Source organism: Kryptolebias marmoratus, linkage group LG2 (assembly GCF_001649575.2).
Source record: "Kryptolebias marmoratus isolate JLee-2015 linkage group LG2, ASM164957v2, whole genome shotgun sequence".
Taxonomy (NCBI): domain Eukaryota; kingdom Metazoa; phylum Chordata; class Actinopteri; order Cyprinodontiformes; family Rivulidae; genus Kryptolebias; species Kryptolebias marmoratus.
In genome coordinates, this window is record NC_051431.1 from 22,333,811 (window position 1) to 22,356,198 (window position 22,388).

At 41.9% G+C, this 22,388-nt stretch overlaps 1 protein-coding gene and 1 long non-coding RNA gene across 3 annotated transcripts in view; one reads left to right on the forward strand and one right to left on the reverse strand.

Annotated features, from left to right (window-relative positions):
* Window positions 1–22,388, reverse strand: part of ankrd13b (ankyrin repeat domain 13B) — a 62,056-nt gene that overhangs the window by 13,298 nt on the left and 26,370 nt on the right. For both annotated transcript variants that reach the window (XM_017434373.3, XM_017434375.3), the window contains exons 5-11: window positions 22,116–22,259; window positions 20,703–20,943; window positions 11,948–12,014; window positions 10,356–10,437; window positions 5,955–6,019; window positions 1,637–1,773; window positions 412–569 (exon numbers count right to left, since the gene is read on the reverse strand). In XM_017434373.3, coding sequence (XP_017289862.1) covers window positions 412–569; window positions 1,637–1,773; window positions 5,955–6,019; window positions 10,356–10,437; window positions 11,948–12,014; window positions 20,703–20,943; window positions 22,116–22,259 — 894 coding nt within the window. The remainder of the gene's footprint in view (window positions 1–411; window positions 570–1,636; window positions 1,774–5,954; window positions 6,020–10,355; window positions 10,438–11,947; window positions 12,015–20,702; window positions 20,944–22,115; window positions 22,260–22,388) is intronic.
* LOC112451298 lies at window positions 18,410–18,835 on the forward strand. Its single transcript, XR_003040093.2, has 2 exons — window positions 18,410–18,686; window positions 18,763–18,835. It is a non-coding gene; the product is annotated as an uncharacterized LOC112451298 (long non-coding RNA).

Sequence of the window (22,388 nt, forward strand, 5' to 3'; positions counted from 1 at the left end):
TTTTTTTTTTTTTTTTTTAGTTTGCAGTCCCAGTTCTGCTAATTTTAGCTTTTAAGATATGGTCTTGCTACATATAGCGTTTAGCTACTGTTTTTCTAACTGCAGCTTTTATTTGCAGTTTTGCAAATTTTAGCTTTTAGCTAGAATCTTGCTAATTTAACTTTTAGCTACGGATTTTCTACATTTACATTTAGCTACAGGTTTGCTAATTTTAGCTTTTAGTCCTTCTTTTTGCTAATTTTTTTGTGTGAACTTTAGCATTTCAGTTAATTAACTCTCTCAGCAAAGTCATTCAGCACTCAGCCGTTTTCACAGAAACTGTGATATTTTTCCTCGTTAAATTTTCCTTCTCTTGTCATCCTGTCTGGTTAGGCAGTCAACTCAACCCCGATCGTTTGTCTCACGGCTCACCGATCTTGATGGGGAAGCCGGGCGGCAGCCGCAGAGTGATGAAGTCGCGCAGCTTGGCGAACAGCGCGTTGGAGATGGCCATGAGGTCGATGATGGGCACCACTTGTTCTGCCAGGGACAGAGGATGGGACTCGCACAACCACAACTTGGCTTTGAACCTGGAAGCAAAAACACACAGAGTGGAGACGCATGGCGACCAGCAACAGAGAGCGAGCACGTGGCCGAACGTCGCCCGTCTTTAACTTGAGCATAATTAAAACCATTTGCACCCTCGGTCAGACAGTTCCTTGGACAGAGGAACAAAAAAGACATCGATCACGTCAGCTAACAGCGCCTGTTCACAAGCTGCTGACTCATCTTCCCCGGGATGATCAATTGTTATCCTCTAATTTGTGCGATAATGAACACAAGACTGAGAGGCAGCGCTGCCTCCTCCATGAATTCCTCCTCATCATGTCCTGTCGCTTTTTATTTACAGGCTGACGATGATGGAAATGATGAGCGAAAAGGACAAACAGATCAACAGTCGGTGGAAGACTGGACAGACGATCATCTGACAGGCTGATGAGACGCAGTGCAGCTGCTCAGACACTCATTAATGCTTTAACTTATTGTTTCGGTTCATTTTTGGACGCTAGACTTCTCTTATTAATACTGCTTGCTGCTGAAAGGCAAAAAGCAACAACAGTCAGCCTTGATACATCCTTTAAATGTAACATCTCGTGATATTGCATGCGATTGTGCATAACATTATTTTCAAGGTTTGACCAAAACGGCTTCAACTCTGTAATTTCTAAACATAAGATGATCTCAGTCTGAAACTCTGACATGATGTGCATTTCCTGAAGGAATGCTAGGTCTTTATCACTACAATATTTTGTCACTTCTCCTCCTGTGGGTCTCTGCAGGCTTTCTTTATTTCACGTTTTGTGTTTTAGATGTACTGGCTTGAAAATAAAGTGCTATGACTCATCCGTCTTGAGCTGTGTGGCAGACTGCAGAGATCTAAACGCTCCACTGCGCCGGCTTTGTAAAAGCCTTCAACTCTGGCGCGCACAAATACGTGTTTGTCGCCCCTTCAGTTGTGCGCCGTTCAACCTCGGGAGCGCTGCGGTCCGCTGCCACGGCTCGCGGATTTTATGCCGACTATTCCACACCCGTCAGTCTGTCAGCTCCGACACTTCGCCACGAGTTTGAAGGGGGCTCCCCGGTACGCCCGAGTCACCTCTGGGTCTTGGTGGTGAGCTGGCACGGGTGGCCGATGTCCCTCAGAGTCTGGAGGGTGCCAGGGTTGAAGTATTCCTCGGCCGTCAGCGCCGCAGGGTTCGTCACCGCCGGGGTCGACATCTGAGTCACCAGAGCCTGGGGGGAAGTAAACAATGAATGAATAATGAATGTCTGCATAACAACAAAGAATTATTTAAGGGTGCCGGTGCAGAATCGTTGATGTGCTCTTATTACAATTAGGTTAAAAAAAAAGAAATAAAAACTGTTCTGAGTCTTGTTGTGCGCTCAAATTATACACAGCAATGTTCTGCTCAGTTATTATTAGTTTGAGATGGCTTCTGACAGCAGTACGTCGCACAACATTGATAAAATTTGTTAAAAAATATAACAACAAAACAAAAATTACTAGAGATCAATGGAATTTTGGCAAAAACACATGAGACAATGCAGCCATCTTTGGAGCTCTATAGCTCAGGCATACTTCACAATAAAAAACACAAATTAAAGCTTAAACAGGTCAAATAAGGTTGGACTTTATACATCTGAACTGATATTTTTGATATTTTTTTGAGTTTTTACACAAACAGAGTTTAAGTTTTATGGTTTTTACAGATTTTTCCACAGAAGGTTCAAGTGGCTAACTTTTGAACTTCCTAATTTTTGTTTTCTTTTGCAAACAAACTCTTTTTACTTCCACAACTCTTTTTGGTACATATACAAATTATGCATCAAGATAAAGATATTTTTGTCTTCCTTCACCCCGTGTGTCTCTCACTGCTATGGGACTTGAGGTTTGGTCTCAAGTCCCCCTAGAAGGAGTGCAGAGAGTGCCCACTCAACCTTTCACAGATTCAATTATATTTAAACTCAACATATTCTCTTCAAAACTGGAAATAAAGGGTCTTCTTAACTTGTCATATCTCTTACATAAAACACAGCAGAAACATAAAAATTCAAATGTGTGACCATCAGAGTGAGTTAAGATTTTCTTAAAATCTGACATCTTGCTTTTGCACAGTTGCTGTCTGTTTGAGCCTTTTTTCCCCACCCAGTCTGTTTCTGTCTGCCTGTCATTAACCTGGCAGTCAGGGAGTGAGAGACATAGATGTGTGGTTACCGTGGTGACCCCGATGAGCCACTGCTCGGGGCTTTAACATTTCTTCTTATCTTGGTTCTTTTCACATGTCTCATGCATGTTTTCTCATCTTAGATTATTATGAAGCTATGTTGGACTTTTGGGCAGCTGCTGCATTGGCACCCATCGACATTTCTTAAGAAATGTTCTAGTTAATCAGTGCCGATAACTCCAAATCCACATAATTCCGATTTCAGGCTTTTCCATCTTATTTTGATCGCTAATCTCTGGTTTTGGGAAAAAAAAAAAAAAGTATTTGCCTACAGTGGCGCCCAAACGTCTGGGCATCAAAAATTGATAAAGAATCCATATTTGCGCACATGGAAGGTGCCTGAAAGCAAAGCCAAAGCAAGCTCCTAGTAAAACACAATTTGGCAGGGATCATACGTTGAACACAGTGATCTTGGAGCTTCTTTCCGTGCATGACACATTGAACCTGCTCAACAAACTCAATCTGTCACTTCATTGAACAGTAACTGCCTTGGAGCTGGCAGATAAAGTGGCAAAAAAGTTTGACGGGAATTCTTGGAAGCGACTGAGCCTGGACCTTCATTCTCTGTATGCAATATCTCCTGTCTCTGGTATCGAGAGTCTGAGAATTACTTCCCGACCACAAAAGACCGCCGATCCAGGAAGGCTCTGCGGCCCATTTGTGAACAAGTCTGTTGAGCAGAATTTGTTCATGAGGGAAGATGAACTGCTAGAGATGATAAATGATCATGACCTGAAAAGTATGTTTCAGGCTCTTTACGTTCTGGATTAAAGTCAAGTGAAGATCCTACTTCCATCTCCAACATCCTATTTTTGTGAAGCCGCTTTTTTTGGCAGTGATGGCAACCAAAACAAGAATACAAATTAGAACATAATGAACACTTCTGTGACCTCCGGATGGGACCACTTGGCTGCAGGTCACACTTCACAATGAAACCATGATTCAGCACTTAAACAGGTCACAGAAAGTTGGATTTTTACATGACTGAACTGGCATGTTGATACTTTGACACAATTGTAGTTGAAGGTTTTTGATGTTTTTAAGATTTTACCACAGAACATGATTCGACTCAATGGGTAACAGGCTTCTGTAGAACAGGAAGAGGTGATTTAACCACTGAATCAGGTGTGTTGGAGCAGAGAAACAAGGAAAACATGCAGAATGGTGGCCCTTGAGGACCAGGATTGGCCACCCCTGGTCTGAACTTTCCAATTTCTTTTGAAAAACAAACTCTACCTAACTCCACAATCTTTACACCATCTATACAGTTTATACATCAAAACACAAGCCTTTTTGTCTTCTTTCACGTGGTGTGACTCACTGCTAAAGGACTTATGGTTTTCTCTAAAAAGAAAGTGCAAAGTATGCACATCCAAACCCTCATTAACTTCTATTTTATTTGAGCTCTTCAAACCTAACAAATCTAGTCTGTTTATTGAGAGTGTTTATTTGAGGCCTGCTTTCTGTTCTGTTTCTGTCTCCCTGGCATTAAGAGTGCTCTCCGGGAGTGAGAGACACAGGTGTGTGGTTACCATAGTGACACGAATGAGCCTTTGTCAGCAGCTTTATTGTTTCTATTGCTCTTGGCTCTCTTTCTACTGACACAGTTCATACATCAGAACGATTACATTTTGTTGTTGAAGAAAAACAAGATTCCCTGAGAAAGACACTGGTAGGCTCTCTGAGATGTCCTCATTAGGTGGAACAGAATTGTCCGGTAAAGGGCATTTCTGGTCACAGTTTAATGTTAGGTCTCGCTGCCCTTTAAGTGGTCAGGCCTTCCAGTTACGACAAGACTGGTGGTGTTGTTCTGTCTTAATGATAAGCTTTGCTCAAATGAGCACTCTCTGACAATCTGAAGTCAGATATTGTACCGTTTGGACCTGTCTCATCCCTGGGGTGTTCGGCTCGACATTACTTTAGCAATGAATTGTTAAAAATCAACAAGCTGGGTCTTCTTTTTAGGTCAAATTTACAGTAGACACTGTTGTTAAGGACGGGTTACTGTGACAAACAGAAAAATGTCTCCCTAGATTGTGCACATCTCCTCTTCGTTCTTTGAATTGATGTAAAAAATGAACAAAATCAAGATAAAATAATGATCCTGCCTAAATGTTGAAACCAGTGTCTGATCCCTAACTTTATATTTCTTTTAAAGATCAACCTCTCTTCAGCTCATTCAAAAAAAAAAGCAATAATTCTGAGAAGGCATATTGAACCTTCTTGTGAGCCATTGATGTGACATTTGCGGCAGCTCAATAAAAGTTTTCTCGGTGAAGCTAAAAGTTTGGAGCAAAGCAGTTTCTCATGTCAGCCAATCATTGGACGGCTTAGTCTTTCAACAATGACTTTGTTTCCTCTTTAAAAACCGGGCCTGACAAAGTCTGATCTGCATGAGAGACTTTCAGTTGCACCAAATATCTGCAACATCAAACTGGGGGCGGGGATAATCTGCTTTTTTAGAGGCATTAAAGAAGAAGACCGAGTGAAAAAGGAGTAACAGTAAGAAAGAGTAGGGGGCAGGTGTAGAGAGGATAAGGAAGGAGGTGTGAGTTGTATACATGTTCGCCAACCCAAACAGATTAAAAAGACACAATCAATGTTTGAGAGCAGGATGGAGCCTAAGAACGGGAGAGAAAATGGCTGCACAGATGCTCTTCTCATGAATCACTTCAATGAAACTCTCAGAAAGTGATCACTGGATGTACATCTACAAAGGTAAACTCTGGGGTGAAAGTAGCTAAGAGTCATTCTAAACACATACTTTTAAGTGCTAATGGATCCCACAAGATCTGTATTTAAAACAATGGCAGTAACTGTTGAAGTAAAGCCTATTTGTTTGCAAAATATCTCATAAACCATTGGACAGATTTTAATGAAACTCAGAAAATACATGTGGATCTACAGCTGATAAGCTTTTGGAGCCAACCCAGTTCAGGATGGTTGACACAGCTAATTAAAAATAACAAACACAAACATGGCTATAATGTATTCAATTTTACAGATTTTGAGGTAGACTTTGGTTGAGATAGTAGCTAAGAGTTATCCCCAAGACATAGTCTGAGTCCTAACAGATCACATAAGATCTTTGTTTAAAACTTTGGCATGCAGGGCGGCGAGTGATCAGTGCATTCTCTCAGTAAATGTTCATCTAGGACAATCACAGTACGACGCGCACGTCTCACTCACCCCGTTGTTTGGGCCCATGTGCTGCTCAGCGATCCCGAGGAAGTTCTGCAGCGGAGTCCTGCCACCTGCTCCGAGCCACAACAGAAACGGGTTAAACAGGCTGCACACAGAAAGTCGGGCTGTCACATCAGTTTGACGCTCCAGACGCCAGCTAACTGCGCTGTAAACAAACACGGCTTCATTATGCCCTCTGCAGCTGCCCACAGGGTTGCTTCGCTCCATAATGGTTTGTACATAAAACCTCGCTGCACTAAGTCGAAGCTTTTCGTGATGCACTTTTCTCATCTGGATGCCACAAAGATGCTTTTAAGCAGCACAGCAAAAAGTGGACTTCCTTTCAAATATCATCTTCAGAAGATGTTTAAGCTAAGCTCAACACAATAAAAGGGAGGATGAAGTTGCCTGCTTTCCCCAGTCGCCCTGACACATTTATCATTTTTTCAGTTTTATGAAAAAGATAAAAAGTTTTCATTAAATTCTGATCAGTAATCAGACTAACTTTCTGTGCCCTACAGGTTACGCTCCTCCATTCTGTTCTGTCATGTAATAAATAAGATTTTCCTGTTATTTTAGCTAAAAAAAACATGTCTTTGTGCTATATGTCACATAAAATCAGTCCTGGTGACATGACTTCATCCCCTCTTTAATATAATTATCACCCGACACCAAAGGCAAAGTGGCGATAATGTTTTTGCCCGTGTTTGTGTGTTTGTCGGTCTGTAGCGTTACCAAAATAGCTCATGACCCACTGGGTAGAAGTTAATGAAACTTGGATATAAAACAACAACTGATTAACATTTGGAGTCAGCTCCATTCAAGATGGCTGCCACAGCTAAGCAACCTTTTCAAACCCAAAAATATCTATACCTCAGTCGTTTCACATATAATGAGCTCAAATATGGTGTGGTAGTAGCACATATTCTGTGCACAGCATCATTACTTAAAACTTGAGTATTACCTCCTAGAGACAAAACTGCCTGTCTGTTAGCAAAATATCTCCCAAACTACTGCACAAAATTTAGTGAAAGTAAGTATTGAATTAACATTTTCAGATCATTAACTTTTGGAGTTACCTAATTCAAGTTGGCCATCCCACCTAATTATATTAACCAACCTAAAAATAGCTATAACTATCTCAATTTTACACAAGTTGACCAACACATCTCACAAGATTTCCCAAAATCACACGGCGCAGAAACAGCCATAACTACGTCCCTTCTCATCATAAAAAGACGATTTTTGTTTAAAACTCCTGCCATGAAAGGCCGCGGGCGATAACCATCCCTTCAGGAAACTCTAGACCTTTAATTGTAGCCGAGGTCCCTTTGTCCTCGCAACTGTCTGCGTGTTTTCTGGCGTTAAACGGCTCCTCTGACCCCGCCTGGTCCATTCGTTTGCTGACAAATACTCTCTCCCTGCTCTTCCTGTCTGACCTCGTGAGGTTTAGAGGACAAACGGAGACGCAAAACACTAATTGGAAGATTCTTAGCCTCGCCGACTTTCTTCCCAGAGAAGCATGCTTAGTCGTTGCCTCGACACTTCGCTTTTGCAAAATGTCGAGAACTCCCTCTCGATCGATGGGAAAATGTGGAGAGCGCACATTCTCAAACTGCACCCAGCAAGTCAGACGTCAGCACTTCTGCAAGTTTGTGCTGCATTTTTAATCCGAAGTCGTGCCCTTCGTGCTCCCCGACTCTTCCTTCTCCGTCCTTGTTTTCACCGAGGTATCCATGGCAACAAAGGGGGGGGGGGGGGGGGGGNCAGCACTTTTCTGTAAAAAGGGTGGAGGGCCTGGGGGGAGGCAGAGTGAAGGTGGGACGCTCGAACGCATTCGGGGGACGCTTGAGGCTTAAATTAACTTTGAGATCACCCCTAATTTAAAAGGAGATCATTTTATAGAGATTTCTTTCTATCTTTGAGGTGAGAAATGTTATATTATTCACTTAAGACAAAATAGTGACAGAAATCAGTTACTAAATTGGAGCGACTGATTAGAGGTGCAATTTTTATTCTAATAATCAAAAACATAAACAAAATAATAAAATAAATCTTTATATAACTTGACCCTCTCCTGAAATACCATTGGCCACTGAAGTGCTAAAGCAAGTATCTCACTGGGTTGCATCTGTTGGCCAAGATCTGTAAATTCATAAGGGTCTTTTTCCAAAATGTAACAAAATGTTTGCAAGAGTTCTCAATTTCTTCACCCAGCAGCTCCTGCACTTCTTCCCTGAGGTCCATACCGCTTTAAGTCTGATGACAAAATGATTGCTGGACTGTATTTGTATGGCCCGGATTTCTCAATTGCCACACGTAATAATCGCACCACTGTTGCAAGACATTCTCATAAATGTCAATTTTGCAATTAGCTATGCATCCTCCTGAAGATTTTCAGCCCAAATTTTGCTGGGAGTTAATGCGACATCCATGCAGCATCCATATGATCTACACAAACGTGTCAGTTCAGTGGGATTCCAAGTGAACATCGGAGTATTTTCCCTCACTTTTGTGTCTCCTACTAGTCGCCAACAATTGCAGCCCGATGAGATAAGAGCTTCTTTCACAAAACAGACCTACAATATGGCTGCAAAAAAGAATTCCTCGCTAAGAGAACTCTGGTTGTTTATAAATCCCCAACAGAGCGTTCCATTTTGTCAATGAAGCCGGCACCAAAGGAGGTGCTGAGTGAAACTCGGCGGCATTAATGTGGAGCTCTTCACATAAACAGTGTGTCAGACGTCCCCTCATTCTAAATCCCACAGTGAGCCGACACGACAGACCATCTGCCATCACTACATCGCTTAAAGCCTCAAATTAAATTGCCTTAAATTGCCACAATGGCAGCTTATCCTTTCATGTATTGATTGTTGTGGCTCTGTCACGGCCTTACACGACGGCTCAGAGGCGTAACAACGGCAGGTTGGCTTCAACTCACAATGACACTTTGCAAACTAATGCCTAATAAACATTTTTTTCTCACCTGTACTGATGCTGTATTGATATTTTGTGGGAATTAATATAATAAAATAAATAAAAATATCAAATTTGGTTGTTAAACGTGTACTACTATGAGCCAAAATAGGGTTTTCTCTAAGACACAAATTAACTTGAGCTAACAGTGCATTCCCAAGTATCACAAGAACTTCTGAATGTCTCGTAAAACAGGGACGCATACTTTGCTCCTCTTTTATAAACCTGGACCTTACTTAAAAAAATCCTTGATCCACCACTGTTGTAATATTTGAAGATTTAAAGCACACGTGTCAAACTCAAAGACCGCGGGCCAGATCCGGCCCTCTGTAACATTTCATCCGGCCCCCAAGATAACGTTTAGATTTCATCAGGTCTGGCCCTCCAGTCTGGGACAGATCCAGTCTCTGATTCTTATTTTGCTTAAAAAAACTGAGCCTAAATAGGGACGTTTTCTCTTGACAGTGACTTAGAAGCCAACAATATAAAGTTTTAATTTCTGTATGATCAGGTTTTTGTTGATGGCTTTTTTAAAAATCAGTTTTAATGTTAAAAAAATAATTTAAAAGCTGAGTGAGGTGTAAGAAATGACTGCTAATGATGTGCTTTTTGAAGTTTGATCTATTTGTCTGTGTTCATTAAAGCATTTTTGCTCTAAATTTTGCATAATCTGTAACTGGGAAAAGGTAACTGATATTTCTATATGAATGATTTGACATAATACATCTAAAACCAAGGTTAATTTATGTAATTTTTAATAAATATTGATTGTGATTGGCCCTTGGCTAGGACCAAATTTTTAATTTTGGCCCCCTTGTGTCACTGGGTTTGACATCCCTGATATAAAGTGTTCATTTGCGTTTTTGTCATCTAAGTCGAATCTGTTCACTACAACCACTCATTCGTTGTGAGCATTTTTAGTCATAAGGCTGCTGATAAAACTATAAAACAGGTAATGTTGAAAGAACAACGTTAAAAAACCTGAAAAACTGCTGTTCGAGACCATTTTAAAAGACGGGAAAAAAAAATCTAAAGAAGTGATGAGTGGTGGAAGATTTTAGCACATTATGTATTAATGTATTTTCTGTGTTGAATGATAAAAAGTTACATAAAGAGAAGAGAAGGGAAGCGTATGGAGTCGCTGGTTCAGGAGTCAGTGTGTGTAGATGTCAGCGCAGATGGAGACTGTGACCTGAGAGACCGGATCTGTGATCTCATCGTTCAGGAGACGGGCTGATGGTTGATCTCTGCTGACAACCACAATCCAAGGAGGCAAGCCTGCTAATCCTGTTTGACTTATGATCCGAACCGGAAGAACGAGACAGAGCCATCATCAGACAGGTTATGCTACGACGCAACAACTCGGCGGGGATGAAAAGCTTGACTTGACACGTAGAGCTCCAGTGTAGCCCGGGAACCAATCAGGATTACCTTTTGTCTTGTTCTTGTTCTGATCCGTCAGGTGATCCGTCCTGGTCCTGGTGATCAGCTCAACATTGGACGCTGCGTACACCTGAGGGGCGATATTTAACTTTTTATTAAACAAATCAAAGCTGTAATTGCAAAAACATGTTGTTGCTGTTGTATTTTTCTATTCCTTCTGTTGCCACTCATCAAAAATGTACAAAACACCACTCAAAATCAGACTCCAATCATGCGTTTTGGGTTTTATTACACTACCGAATGCGAGTCTGCAGAACAACATTTTACATTTTGTGTCAGAACACAAGCGTTCATCACCAGTGAGCATAAAAATGAAGCTCAAACTAAATTATTGAAAAGGCTGCTGATTGTGAGCTCAAACTGGAGACTCAAAACACCCAGAGTGGATCAGCTTGTCTGTCGTGACTCCAGAAAGATAAAAGTTAAAAAAGATGTGTTTTAAAAATCTGCACTTTACTGTATAACCTAAATGCTTTTAAAGTAACGAGGGCAGACGGGCCTGGACTTCTGGTACTTGTCTGAATCTCTCCCAGGCGGTCAGGTAAACAAACAGGTTTGAGGTAACACCTTTGTTTTGTCTTTATTGTTGAGCCCATTTGGTCTTTTATGAGCTTTAATCAGATCGTGGGAATTGGTAAAGAACTCCTGTTTAAAACACTTAAATTCAAATAAGCTTTCAGAACATATCAGACTGAGCAATCCTAAGAGTTCACTTATTTTTTATTTTGAAAACAACTGGACCACTTTTAAAACTGCAGTGGTTTTTCACCGAAGATGAACCCACATGCAAATCACTCTCCCTGAGGGTCGCTGTGGCCTGGTCCCGATGAGAGACGTTGCAAATTAAGCGTGAAAATGAATGGAGATTGGATTCAAAACTGTGCCAAAAAGGCAAAAAGCTGTGACCTCTTCCTCTGCTTAATGTTGATCTTTTTTCGTCTGACCAGCATCACGTCTTTCACACCTCTCTAAAACAATCTGTTGTTTTCCTGAGGACAGGGCTCAGGCTTCAACTAGACAGCATTTATGAAGGTTTTCTTGAGTCCACATAAAAAAATGGCATTTTAGGAGCCCCAAATTGGTATTTTTATGAAAACTAGTTTGGAAAAGAAATAAATTTAGAACGTCACCTTTGCAGTTTCAAGTAGACCCCACTAATCTAACCTACGACCCCAGGGGCATGCTCCACACCTTGTTTCCTGTTTCTGGTGAATTTTCATAGGATTGTCACAGCGCCTCAAACAGGCCTGGCACTGGTACTACAGCACTTTGGGTCATTTTCATGCAGTGTGTAGAACGATCTTTTTAAAACGGCCTTGTCCTTGTGGATAACGCCTCATTGCTGTTTTAAAAACCTCTAACTTCACTCTTTTCACTTTAAATTGAGAAAACTCTTCAGATGAGCTGTTAACCGTCTTAAAAAAACAGGAAAAGAAGTCCAGTTGCTTTAAAAAGAAAGAAACTCTTCGGATTGCCATGTCCTGGAAGACTGAAAAGCTACAGCACCATATCAGACTAACTTTAGACACCTTTGGTTTTTGTGAAGATTTGGTGAGCTATCTGAGCTGCTGGCACCCTACCTTGGCTTCATATCCATTCACAATCTCCGTCTTCTCGCTCCTCCAGCCCAGGATGCCCGTCTTATTCCTGTGACAGTGAAACAACAAGCCCCAGATCAATTTACCCTCAAAGGTATTTAGGTCACCTGCGTACACCAGTTCAAAGAAATCTTCATACATAACAGCAGAAATCATGCATCCTGCCTCAATCGTCTCTTTCATCCGCCCAAACTGTCGCAATGTTCAACCAGGAAACCTTCCTCCCATTTTCCCTGTTTGCTATCAGCGAGGATCAGCAGCTTAGTGTGTTATTAGGAAACCTGCCCAGAAGTTAGTGAGGCATGTCTCATCTTCATCTGTCTGCTCCCTGTGGACCAAATCCACAGACTTTACAAGAGGGTTTATTCCCTTCATCTCCGCCCTGACACATCTAAAGTAATAGTATCACTAAAATAATATCAAATACTGTTACATGTAGTTGTAATATGAGGTCAGTACTTTAGATGGGGGTGTCAGTGAGCTGACGGCTGGGGTCCGAATCTATTCAAAAGGGTCCCTACAGCTGTGAAGTGTTGGCACATTTGGTGGAGGCATTTTTAAAAACAATGTAGAAAGAACTGTGATTTTCAGAACTGCAATTTCCTGCAATAAAATAGCCATCCATCTATCGATCTATTTTATTGTTTGATCAGACCTAATAACATCCCCTTTAACCTGAGATCTATTTGCCAGACAGAGAGCAAGTTAGGAATGTCATGCTAACAGTGACCATTTTACTTAAAACATTTGCGTTTAACAAACTCAAACACTAATGTGTTCTCCAAAAGTTATCTCTCTGACATCTAAAAGGTCTCATTCATGTCCATTACCAGGTTTACAGTTTCACACCTCAACCCGAATAAGGTTACGCTTAGATTACTTAATAGTCACTTTAAGTTATCAGTATATTTTTCGATCTGAAGCCCGTAAATGTGCACTTTGTGACACGCACGACTGCTTTTACTGCAGAGTCAGGGCTGAAAAGAACAGCAGCGGAAAAACAACAAAATCCACACAACCAGATATTGGAGATATGAATCTCGTGAAAGATTTGGATGTATGTTCAGCTACACAGTAGAAGTCCAATTTTTTTTTTTAAGCTTGGATTTGCCATGTGCTGGATGACTTAAAATGTACACCAGCTCAAGCCTCCCATTAGGATTATGTTTAAAGGTTTTGTTCTATATCTCACCACACAGCTTTAAAATACTACAGGCAAATTATACAGCAAAACGTTCAGCTTGATTTGGAGTAGCAGGGTATGACGTTTTGTAGCAATATGCCACACATTGTAGACAAAATCTGCAGAAAAGCTGCAAGAAAATAAAAATAATCTATGGAATTTTGGCCAAACACGTGAGAAAAGCCAGCCCTCTTTGGAGCTCTGCAGCTCAGACATGTTTCACAGTAGAAACATCATTCAAAGTTTAAACAGGGCACATAAAGTTGGACTTTTTATGACTGGAGAGGCATTTTGATATCATTTTGATATCAGTTTTTACTCGGTTTTCAATCTGTTTAAGTTTTATGATTTTTACAGATTTTTCCACAGGATGTTCATCAAAGTTGATGATGTCACACACACTGACTTTAAAATTGTCTACAATTTTCAAACTTTTTGCACACTAACCCACATTTCTTTTAGGTACATGTACAAATTATACAACCAAATGTAGGCTTTTCTGTTTTCTTCACACAGCGTGTCTCTCGCTGCTATAAAACTTTCGGTTTTCCATTAAATTTTCCCAGAATGCAGAGAGTGCACACCCAAGCTTTCATAGACTGCAATTATGCTTTAGCTCAAAATATGCACTTCAAAACTGGAAAACTAGGGTCTTTTTGTTTAACTTGCCAAATCTCCTACAGAAAACACTGTAGAAACAATAAAATTTCATATGTGACCATCAGTCCTTTAGTGCTCACAGTTTTAAAAAAATTGTTTTAAACTTGACTTGTAGTTTTCACTCATCAGCTCTTTGTCTGAGGCTTACTTTTCAGTCCGTTTCTGTCTGCCTGTCATCAACTTGGCAGTCAGGGAGAGACAGACACAGGTGTGTGGTTACCATGGTGACTATAATGATCCACTGGCAGCACCGTTAACATTTCTTTTAACCTTGGTTCTCTGTACAGCCCATACATCAAAATGTTGGCATTTCTTCTCAGTTTACATGGTTACAAAGAAGATGGTGGGATTTTGGATGGTAGCTACATGGGCACCAATCAAAATGTCTTTAAAATATGTTGTAGTTTAAATTGTTGTCCTTGTAAACTTAACCGCTGTTATTTTGTAAAGAAAGAAAAGACAGAAAACTCTTGTGAATTGGAGGTTTAAAGGGAGAAAATCTCAGTTTGACGTGAAGTTTGTTCATATGAAAGACCTTGTATGTGCTTGTACAAGAAAAAGACAGGAAGTGCATCTTCTGCAACGGCCCAATGTTGGTCTGTTCGTTCGTCTTCTTTAAGCGCTTGATCTTGATCAAGGTCGCCGAAGCTGGTGCCTTTCTCCAAACAGTCATTGGGTGGTTAGGTCACTGGTTACATATAGGGCTACATAAAGATGTGCAACCATGCACACTCATGTCCAGGGTCAACTTTGAGTCTTCGGTTAACCTAACATACGTTTTTGGACTGTGGGAGAAAAGCAAAGTACCTGGATGTGAAGAACAAGCATGCAAACTCCACGCAGGAAGGCCCTGGATGGGTTTCAAGGACCTTATGCTGCAAGGCCACAGCACTAATCAGCTGCTCCACCCTGCAGCTCAGACCTTTACGAAGTTTAACTGCTTGCTCTTTTGTCCATACTCCAACTTTCCACAAGGTCTCATAAAATCTGGATTGGAGATTTTATTTACAATCTTTCTACCAAGCAGAACAATAATCTCTTGGCTCCATCTTGTCTTTAATCTCTAAAGAGGGAAGAAGCGAAGAAAAACGATGCACTATATGACTCCTCTGAGGTCATTTTGTTACTCAGTTGTTAAAAGTTCAGCTTTGTTTAAGCCAAAAGTCCCAAAACTTTAGTTCCACCACTAAAACCACAGCTCTGCAGCTAAAGAGATAAATTCCCTCCACTGTCAGATGCGCTGTCTGCGGTGTTTGACTTAGTGGTTCGCTCTCAAGCATCATAAACAGATTATTGGCAAGTAGACAGGAGTGCTGAGTGGGGGGAAATGCAGAGAGGTGACACTGAGGTGGACGAGCGACAGGAAGGCGATTACACTTCACACAGTCGTACTCCTCTCTGTCTTTCTTTTCACGCGCTTTTTTCTCTCCTAACGTTCACTTCCTCTCTCCCTTTCCTTCCAAGTTCCATCTCGAATGTCTCCTCGCAGCCATAATTTCCCCCTCCCCCTCCCCCTCCTGCCTCCCCAAACCATCAATTTTCCTCTCTTTCAGCCTGCATATTGTGCTTTTGGTTCCTTCTACAGTCTTGCATCCCATTCATCTTTCTTTCTGTTTCTCAATACACATTTTACCACCCCATCGTTCTCTGTCTCATCCCATCTTTTCTTTCTAATGCCTTCACCGCTCTCTTATTCATAGCCTGTTTTTTATATTCACCGTTTTCTCCCCTCCATCCCTCAGTGTCCAAACGTTTCTTCGTTTTGTCATCCTTCTTTTTTTCCCCACTTTCGATCGAATGCTCCAGGAACACAATGGAAAGGAAAAAAATGTATATAAAGCATATGCATTTAATTGGTTCTGTATTCCTCCTTTTTGCTCTTTTTTTCCTGTTCCTAAACCTCTGCCTCTGTCACTTGTTGTGTCCCATCTCTGCTCTGCCATGCGTCTGTCCATCGTCCTGCTCGCTCATGCATTCAGCCTGCGGTGGAGCACTGAGGCTTTCTGGAGTGGTCTCAAGTGTGATTCACCCTGCAGTTTTGTTTAAATTTTGAAACAGTGCGAGTCACAAAGGACCAAGAGAGAAGTGCTTCCAGCTAGATTAAAATGTAACTTGTTAAAGGGATAGACGAAGTGGGATTCTGTGGAAGGCTTTAAAACAGTACCCAAGCTGTTGCAGATAGACCTCAGTCTGATGAAATAAAGTTTGATTCTGACCAGGTTGCCGAGGTCATAGCTCGTCCGAATGAAGCCAAGACCAAAGTGGATCGCTGCCATCTTCAAACAGCTCCAAACCTTTACACTACCATCATTATCACAATACATGACTATTCCTGCAGAAATATTATGATACTCCATCCAGAAGCATCCAAGGGTGCACCGGGACTGCAACAGCTAGCTGCTGATATTGATGTTTGCTCTTGCAAATAACCAGAGATTTCTATGTATGTAGTTGTGGCCAAAAGGTTTTGAGAAAGGCAGAATCTTTGGTTTTTTTCAAAGTTTGGAGCCTTTTGTCAGATGGTTATATAGTATAATGAAGTACAAATATAAGCATTTCATGCACTTTTTACTTTTTATTGACAAATACATCCAGTTTAAGCAAAGACTTAATATTTAAAGTGTTGACCCTTCTTCTATAAGACTTCTTCAATTCTGGGTAAAATCTTGAGTGATGGCAACCCATTCTTAGAATTGATCAGAGCTTCTGGGTTTTTGGTTTTCCACCCTGTTTTTGAGGTTTAAGCGCATGTTTTTAATTCGATTGAGATCTGGTGAGTTTCCATGCCATGGACCCAACATATCAGTGTTTTTGTTGACCGAGCCACTTGGTTATCAGTTTTGCCATGTGACACGGTGCTCCATTATGTTGGAAAAAACATTGTTCATCACCAAATTGCTCCTGGATTGTTGGGAGAAGTTGCACTTGGAGGATGACCTTTCTGACCTTTCCTTATTCATGGCAGTGTTCTTAGGCAGAATTTTGAGCGAACCCACTCCCCTCCCCTGCATGTGAATGGTCTCGGGATGCTTCACTGTTGGCATTACACAGGACTCATGGTAGCGCTCACCTTTTCTTCTCAGGTCAATCATTTTCCCAGCTTCGTCAGAGAAAATAACTTTACCCCAGTCCTCTGCAGTCCAATCCCTATACTTCCTGCAGAATGTCAGTCTATCCTTGATGATTTTCTTGGAGAAAAGTGGCCTCTTTGCTGCCCTTCTTGACACCAAGCCATCCTCCAAAAGCCTTTGTCTCACTGTGCATTCAGATGGACGCACTCTGCCATTCTTGAGCAAGCTCTGCATTGGTGGTGACCCAACCTCGTAGCTGGACCCTCTTTAGGAGACGATCCTGACACTTGCTTGACTTTCTTGGACATCTTGAATCCTTCTTCATTGCAACTAACCCCATCTCCTTGAAGGTCTTGATGATTCGATAAATGGTGTATTGGGGTGCTGTCTTACAAGCAGCAATGTCCTTGCCTGTAAAACCCTTCTGATGCAATGCAACAATGACTGCACGTTTCCTTGGAGGTAACCACGGTTAACAGAAGAAAAACTTAAAAGCACTGCTACCCTTTTAGCAATCAGTCTGCTTGTCTAATCAGCATGACAGAGTGATATCAGCTGTCCTGTCCACATTAACCTTTTATCCTGAGCTAATGAGATAATCACTGAAATGATGTTAGTGGGTCATTTTGTTGGGCTGAAATGCAGTGGCTGTAATGCAGTAATTTTTGTGATAAGGTCATTTTCATGGCAGGGAATGACTTTGCAATTCATCTGACTACTCGTCACAATCTAGAGTTAATACAAATTGCCACCATAAAAACTGAGGCAGCAAACTTTGTGAAAACCAAAATTTGCGTCAGTGTCAAAACCTTTGGCCACGACTGTATAATAAAGTTCATAAAATGGTGTTCATTTGAGGTGTAACGGTTAGGGTTAGTTTGTTTTTCTTTTTTACACCTGGTAGTGTTGCTAATTTGTTTCCTAATGGTGCTTTTTCAGTTGTGGTGCTTTTTGTGACACAACACCTATCACCCATCCACCTCCTGAAAAAAAGAAAGAAAGGGGGAAAAAAAAACCTCAGAGTGACATTAGCATCTGTTTCCGCCATCGTAGTTTATTCTGGAAAGAAAGTAAAAAAAGGTAAAAGTGGAAACTATGGTCACAGGTAAGCTTGGATTACATAAATCCCCCTACATGATGCATCAGACTGCTGAAAAAGAAGGAATATAAAGATCTCCGGCTAGCAGAATTAGCAGCAGCACAAGTCTCTGCGCATGAAGCCTCTCTTTCATTCAGTAGGTTTTCAGCTGCAGGAATTGGGATGAGTAAACATCCAACCATGTGGACAAGGTCATGTTTGTGTGATAATCTTGCCTGTGTTTTGCCATGCCATGTCTCTTGCTAATCATCATCATTCTCGTCACCTGTGTCCTCAGTTAATTACCTCCCCTACACCTGGGCTGGGCCCTATATATTCTCCGTCTCTACTCTCCTCCAGTGCCAGATTATGAAAGCCCAACAGCAAGTAATTCTCCAGCGTTCACGGACTGACTTCTTGTGCCTCGACCCTGCTCTTGCCNTTNNGATTTTTCCCCANGCCTTGCCCCTGTCGGATACTTGCTGGTTTTCGGATTTCTGGACATCGACCCCTGCCTGTGACCTGGATTTGGATTTCTCGCCTGCCCCACTGGTACCGTTGCTTGACTCTGGATCTCCCGGCTTCGACCCCCGCCTGTCTGACCAAGATTTAAGTTCTGCTCCTGCGGCCTACCTTTCGGAGACGCTAGTTCTCACATCTGTTCCTGGACTTCGTTCTGCCGCTACCCTGCAAGGATCGTGTCTCGGTTCTCCCCACACCATCATCCAGGTCAGTGTAACCTTCTCAGTCTGTGGTTACTTCCTGGTTTACGTGAGGATAACAAATCCATCTTGTCTCTTCCCAGTGCGGCGATCAGAGGCCCTCCTGCTACGCTTAGCATTCTCCACGCTGTTCAATAAAGACAAGTTAACTGTCGACTCCTGTGTTTGGGTTGAAATTTCGGGTCCGCAATCCGACTCTTGTCAGTTTGAAGTAAAACATGAAACAGGCTCTACATGATAAAGTGACAACTAAGATTAGCGTTTGTAAAAACGTCTTATTCTGCTTTTAAACATTTTCTCGACACTGGTTGTGCTATTAGCCCCGCAGGGGGAAAGGACTAAAGAAAAGTAGAATTGCTGCAAGTTTGGAGCGGTTGCTGGTATTTGGGCAGGGATGGGGGGCGGATATTTGCTGAAAAATTGAGCAGTGACAGATGAATTTCAGCAGCGTTTTTTTGCTTAAAAAGCACCTACCTTGCTGAATGACAAATTAGTAGTAAACCCGCAGATTTCTTCAGAGTCTATCAGTTTTTTTTTTTTTACCAAGAATGAAGTAAGTCCTTGTTTTAAAAGCTTTGCGGCCCCTTTCCAAACTAATTATTTATAATCACCTATTCTCAGCTCGAAGTCAGCTGAGTTCCCTCAGCTCCCTCCATGTGCCGCTGCCTCTGTTTGGGCTTTTCTTACAGTTTGTCAAATGCATTTTGACAGCCACCAGAGAACGGGCCTGAACTTGTTCCCCTTCAGCTGTGGGCTGCGGTGTAGGAGAGAACAACAAAGAAGCCCTGACAGAAATTCAACCGGAACAACAAGGGAGAGATTTTCTTTGTCTCTCTAATAAAGAAAGCACACAGCCAGAACGTGGCTGAACTCCATTGTGTTGCCACTCGTGCTATTGTTTCGGGAGAAAAATATGTTTCTGCTTGTTTTCTGAATGACAAATTCATTACTGCGAGCTGCCTCCAACCTCGTTAGGTTTTCTGTTCTGAGTTCAGTCGATGTTGGAAAAATTGCAGGGGGACAGCATAAGCTGTGCAAGTTATTAGGTATTCTGCTTCGATCCACCTTTGTGGCGGGCAACAATGTTTTTGCTTGTGTGTGTGCGGTGTGGTGTGGGTGCTTTGTTTGTTTGTCTGTAGTGTTAGCTAAAGATCTTGTAAATACCATGGACAGATTTTAGTGAAACGATCTGGAAGGAACCATCGGATGCGCGTCCACAACAGATTAACTTTTGGCGTTAACCTGGTTCAAGATGGACGCCACAGCTAATTGACATTAGCAAACAATAAAAAAAAGCCAACAACTCTCACAAATTTACAAATATTGAGCTAGAATGTGTTGTGGTACTAGTTGAGAGTGAACCCAATATATACTTCCAGTGCTACAAATTACACAAGACCTTTACCAAAAATGTTGTCAGTAGCTACTGAAGTTAGCCCTGTTTGTCTGTTAGCAAAATATCTCATGAACCACTAAATGGACTTTAATAAAACTTTAGGAAAGGGGATGATTAGATGTACACCAACAACTGATTATCCTTTGGAGTCAATCTGATTCAAAAAGGCTGCCAGAGCAAACTGACCTTAAAGACCAGAAGGACTGCGATAACTTGGTCAATTTTACAGACAGCTAAACCTTTAATGTGTTATTAACTAACAATCATCTTCAGCACATCCTCCAAGCACTGCGTATTGCACAAGATCTTCGCTTCAAAACTTGGCATCAACCGTTAGAGTAAACCTTGCTCGTCTATTATAGGTAATAAATAATTCATGACCCAGTAGACGGATTTTAATAAAACTCTCAGAAAGGAACCTCTAGATATACATCTACAAGTGATTACCTTCAGGAGTCAATCCAATTCAATAAGGCCCCCACAGCTAATTATCAAACACTAAAATGGGTAGGAGTCAGTCAGTTCTACAGGTATAGAGCTGCAGTAGCTGAGAGTCATTCACAACACAAGGTCTATAATTAGGTTTTTTTTTTCTTTATATTTTGCGTAATCAGTTCTGGCACTGACCTCTCAAAGGCGATGTTCCGGGTGTCCAGCTGCGTGGTCACCACGGGGGCAGACAACCTGGCAGCGACCTGCTCGTTGCTGGGCTGCGTCGCCCCCAGGAGACCCAGCCCGGGGGCGGGGCCACTGCAGGCGCCGGCTCGCCGCCTCCCGGGTGAGAGCGCCGTCAGAGTCGAGACGCACAGGGTCTCGCGGAACACCAGCTGCCTGTCGTGGTCGACCTCGATCACCTCCGCGCTGGAGTCTGACAGGCGGGGCGCGGGGGGGAGGGCAGGAATAAGGAAGAGCAAATTCAGTGAGAAAAAAAAAAACAAAAAAAAAGAGAGAAAACGCAATCGCAAAATCTTCAACGAGCTGAAAAGATTAGAAACGTTGTCAACAGACTGGCAGATAATGTTGCAGGCTGATACAGAAAAAGACGTCCATATGGACAGTCAGCAGTACGAGCAAAGACTCAGGGAGAGGTAATAAATTACAAAAATAATATTTCTATTGCTAACAAGAACTGGCACAAATAACTGACATGTCTTTTTTTTTCCCAGACATCTGGGGTGCCAGCAGGGGAGTTTGGAACAAAATGACAGAATTTGGTGACAAACACTGTTTCACATAATGCAAATCTGGGCTCGTGAAAGGAGCAGTCCACCATTTTTAGAAATAAACTTCTTTGCTCTCTTATGGAGAGTTACGTAAAAGGCCCGACATCAGACCTCCCCCTCTCAAAAAAATAACAACTTGCTGAATAAAATGCAGCAAAAGTTCAATACATGTTTTCAGTTTTCTTTCAAGACAAAGTATTGTAATTTAATACAGTTGTTCTTGGTCAGCATTACTTTTTAGGGCTGGTTCCTGTTATGGCCGAGGGCAGAGTGACGATGTTTCTGCCTGCCTCTATCTGTTTGCAAAATATCTCTTGAATCATTGGACAAATTTTTATGAAACTTCCAGAAAGTAATAATTGGATATACATGAACTGATTAACTTTTGGACCCATCAAGATGGCAGCTAAACCTTAAAAAAACACAAAAATGACTATAACTCAGCCAATTTTACAGCCAATGAGCTAAGAATTTTCTGGTTGATATAAGTAAGAAATTCTTTTAAATGTGTTTTAGCTCCAAGCAGAGGGCTGCGGGACCACGTCGGTCCAAGTGGGTACTTTTGGAACCGTTACCCGTGGTTTGGTGGAACCGTGAGCGGTTAGGTTTGACACGACATCAGTAGTCCCAGCCAACCACGTCCGCCATCCGACGAACTCCTGCTGTGGCGGAAGAACGCTCAGACCGCGTTCAGCCGAGAGTCCTCGGTCACGTTTCTCGTTTTCATCCGTCTCACGTTACACTTTCACGTCACTATGTATTTGGCTTTTTTCCATAATTTACTAAAGCTCCGTTTAGTATCTGGATCCAGCCTTACCTTGTCCCTTGAATATGAAGCTCCTGTTGCCTCTCTGCCAGGTCATGTGCTCGAACCCCATCAGCGTGGTGTCCACACGGAGACACTGTCCACTTTTCCAAACTCTGTAGGTGTCACTGGGGCAGATCCGAGACACCAGGGGCACTAAGGGACAAACAGAATCATACAGCATGGGGTTTTTAACGGCTCAGCACCTCTAAGACTCACAAAAAGTCTGGGCGAGAGATACGACATGAAGTCAGTTCATTACGAGTACACAAGGATGCATCAAGA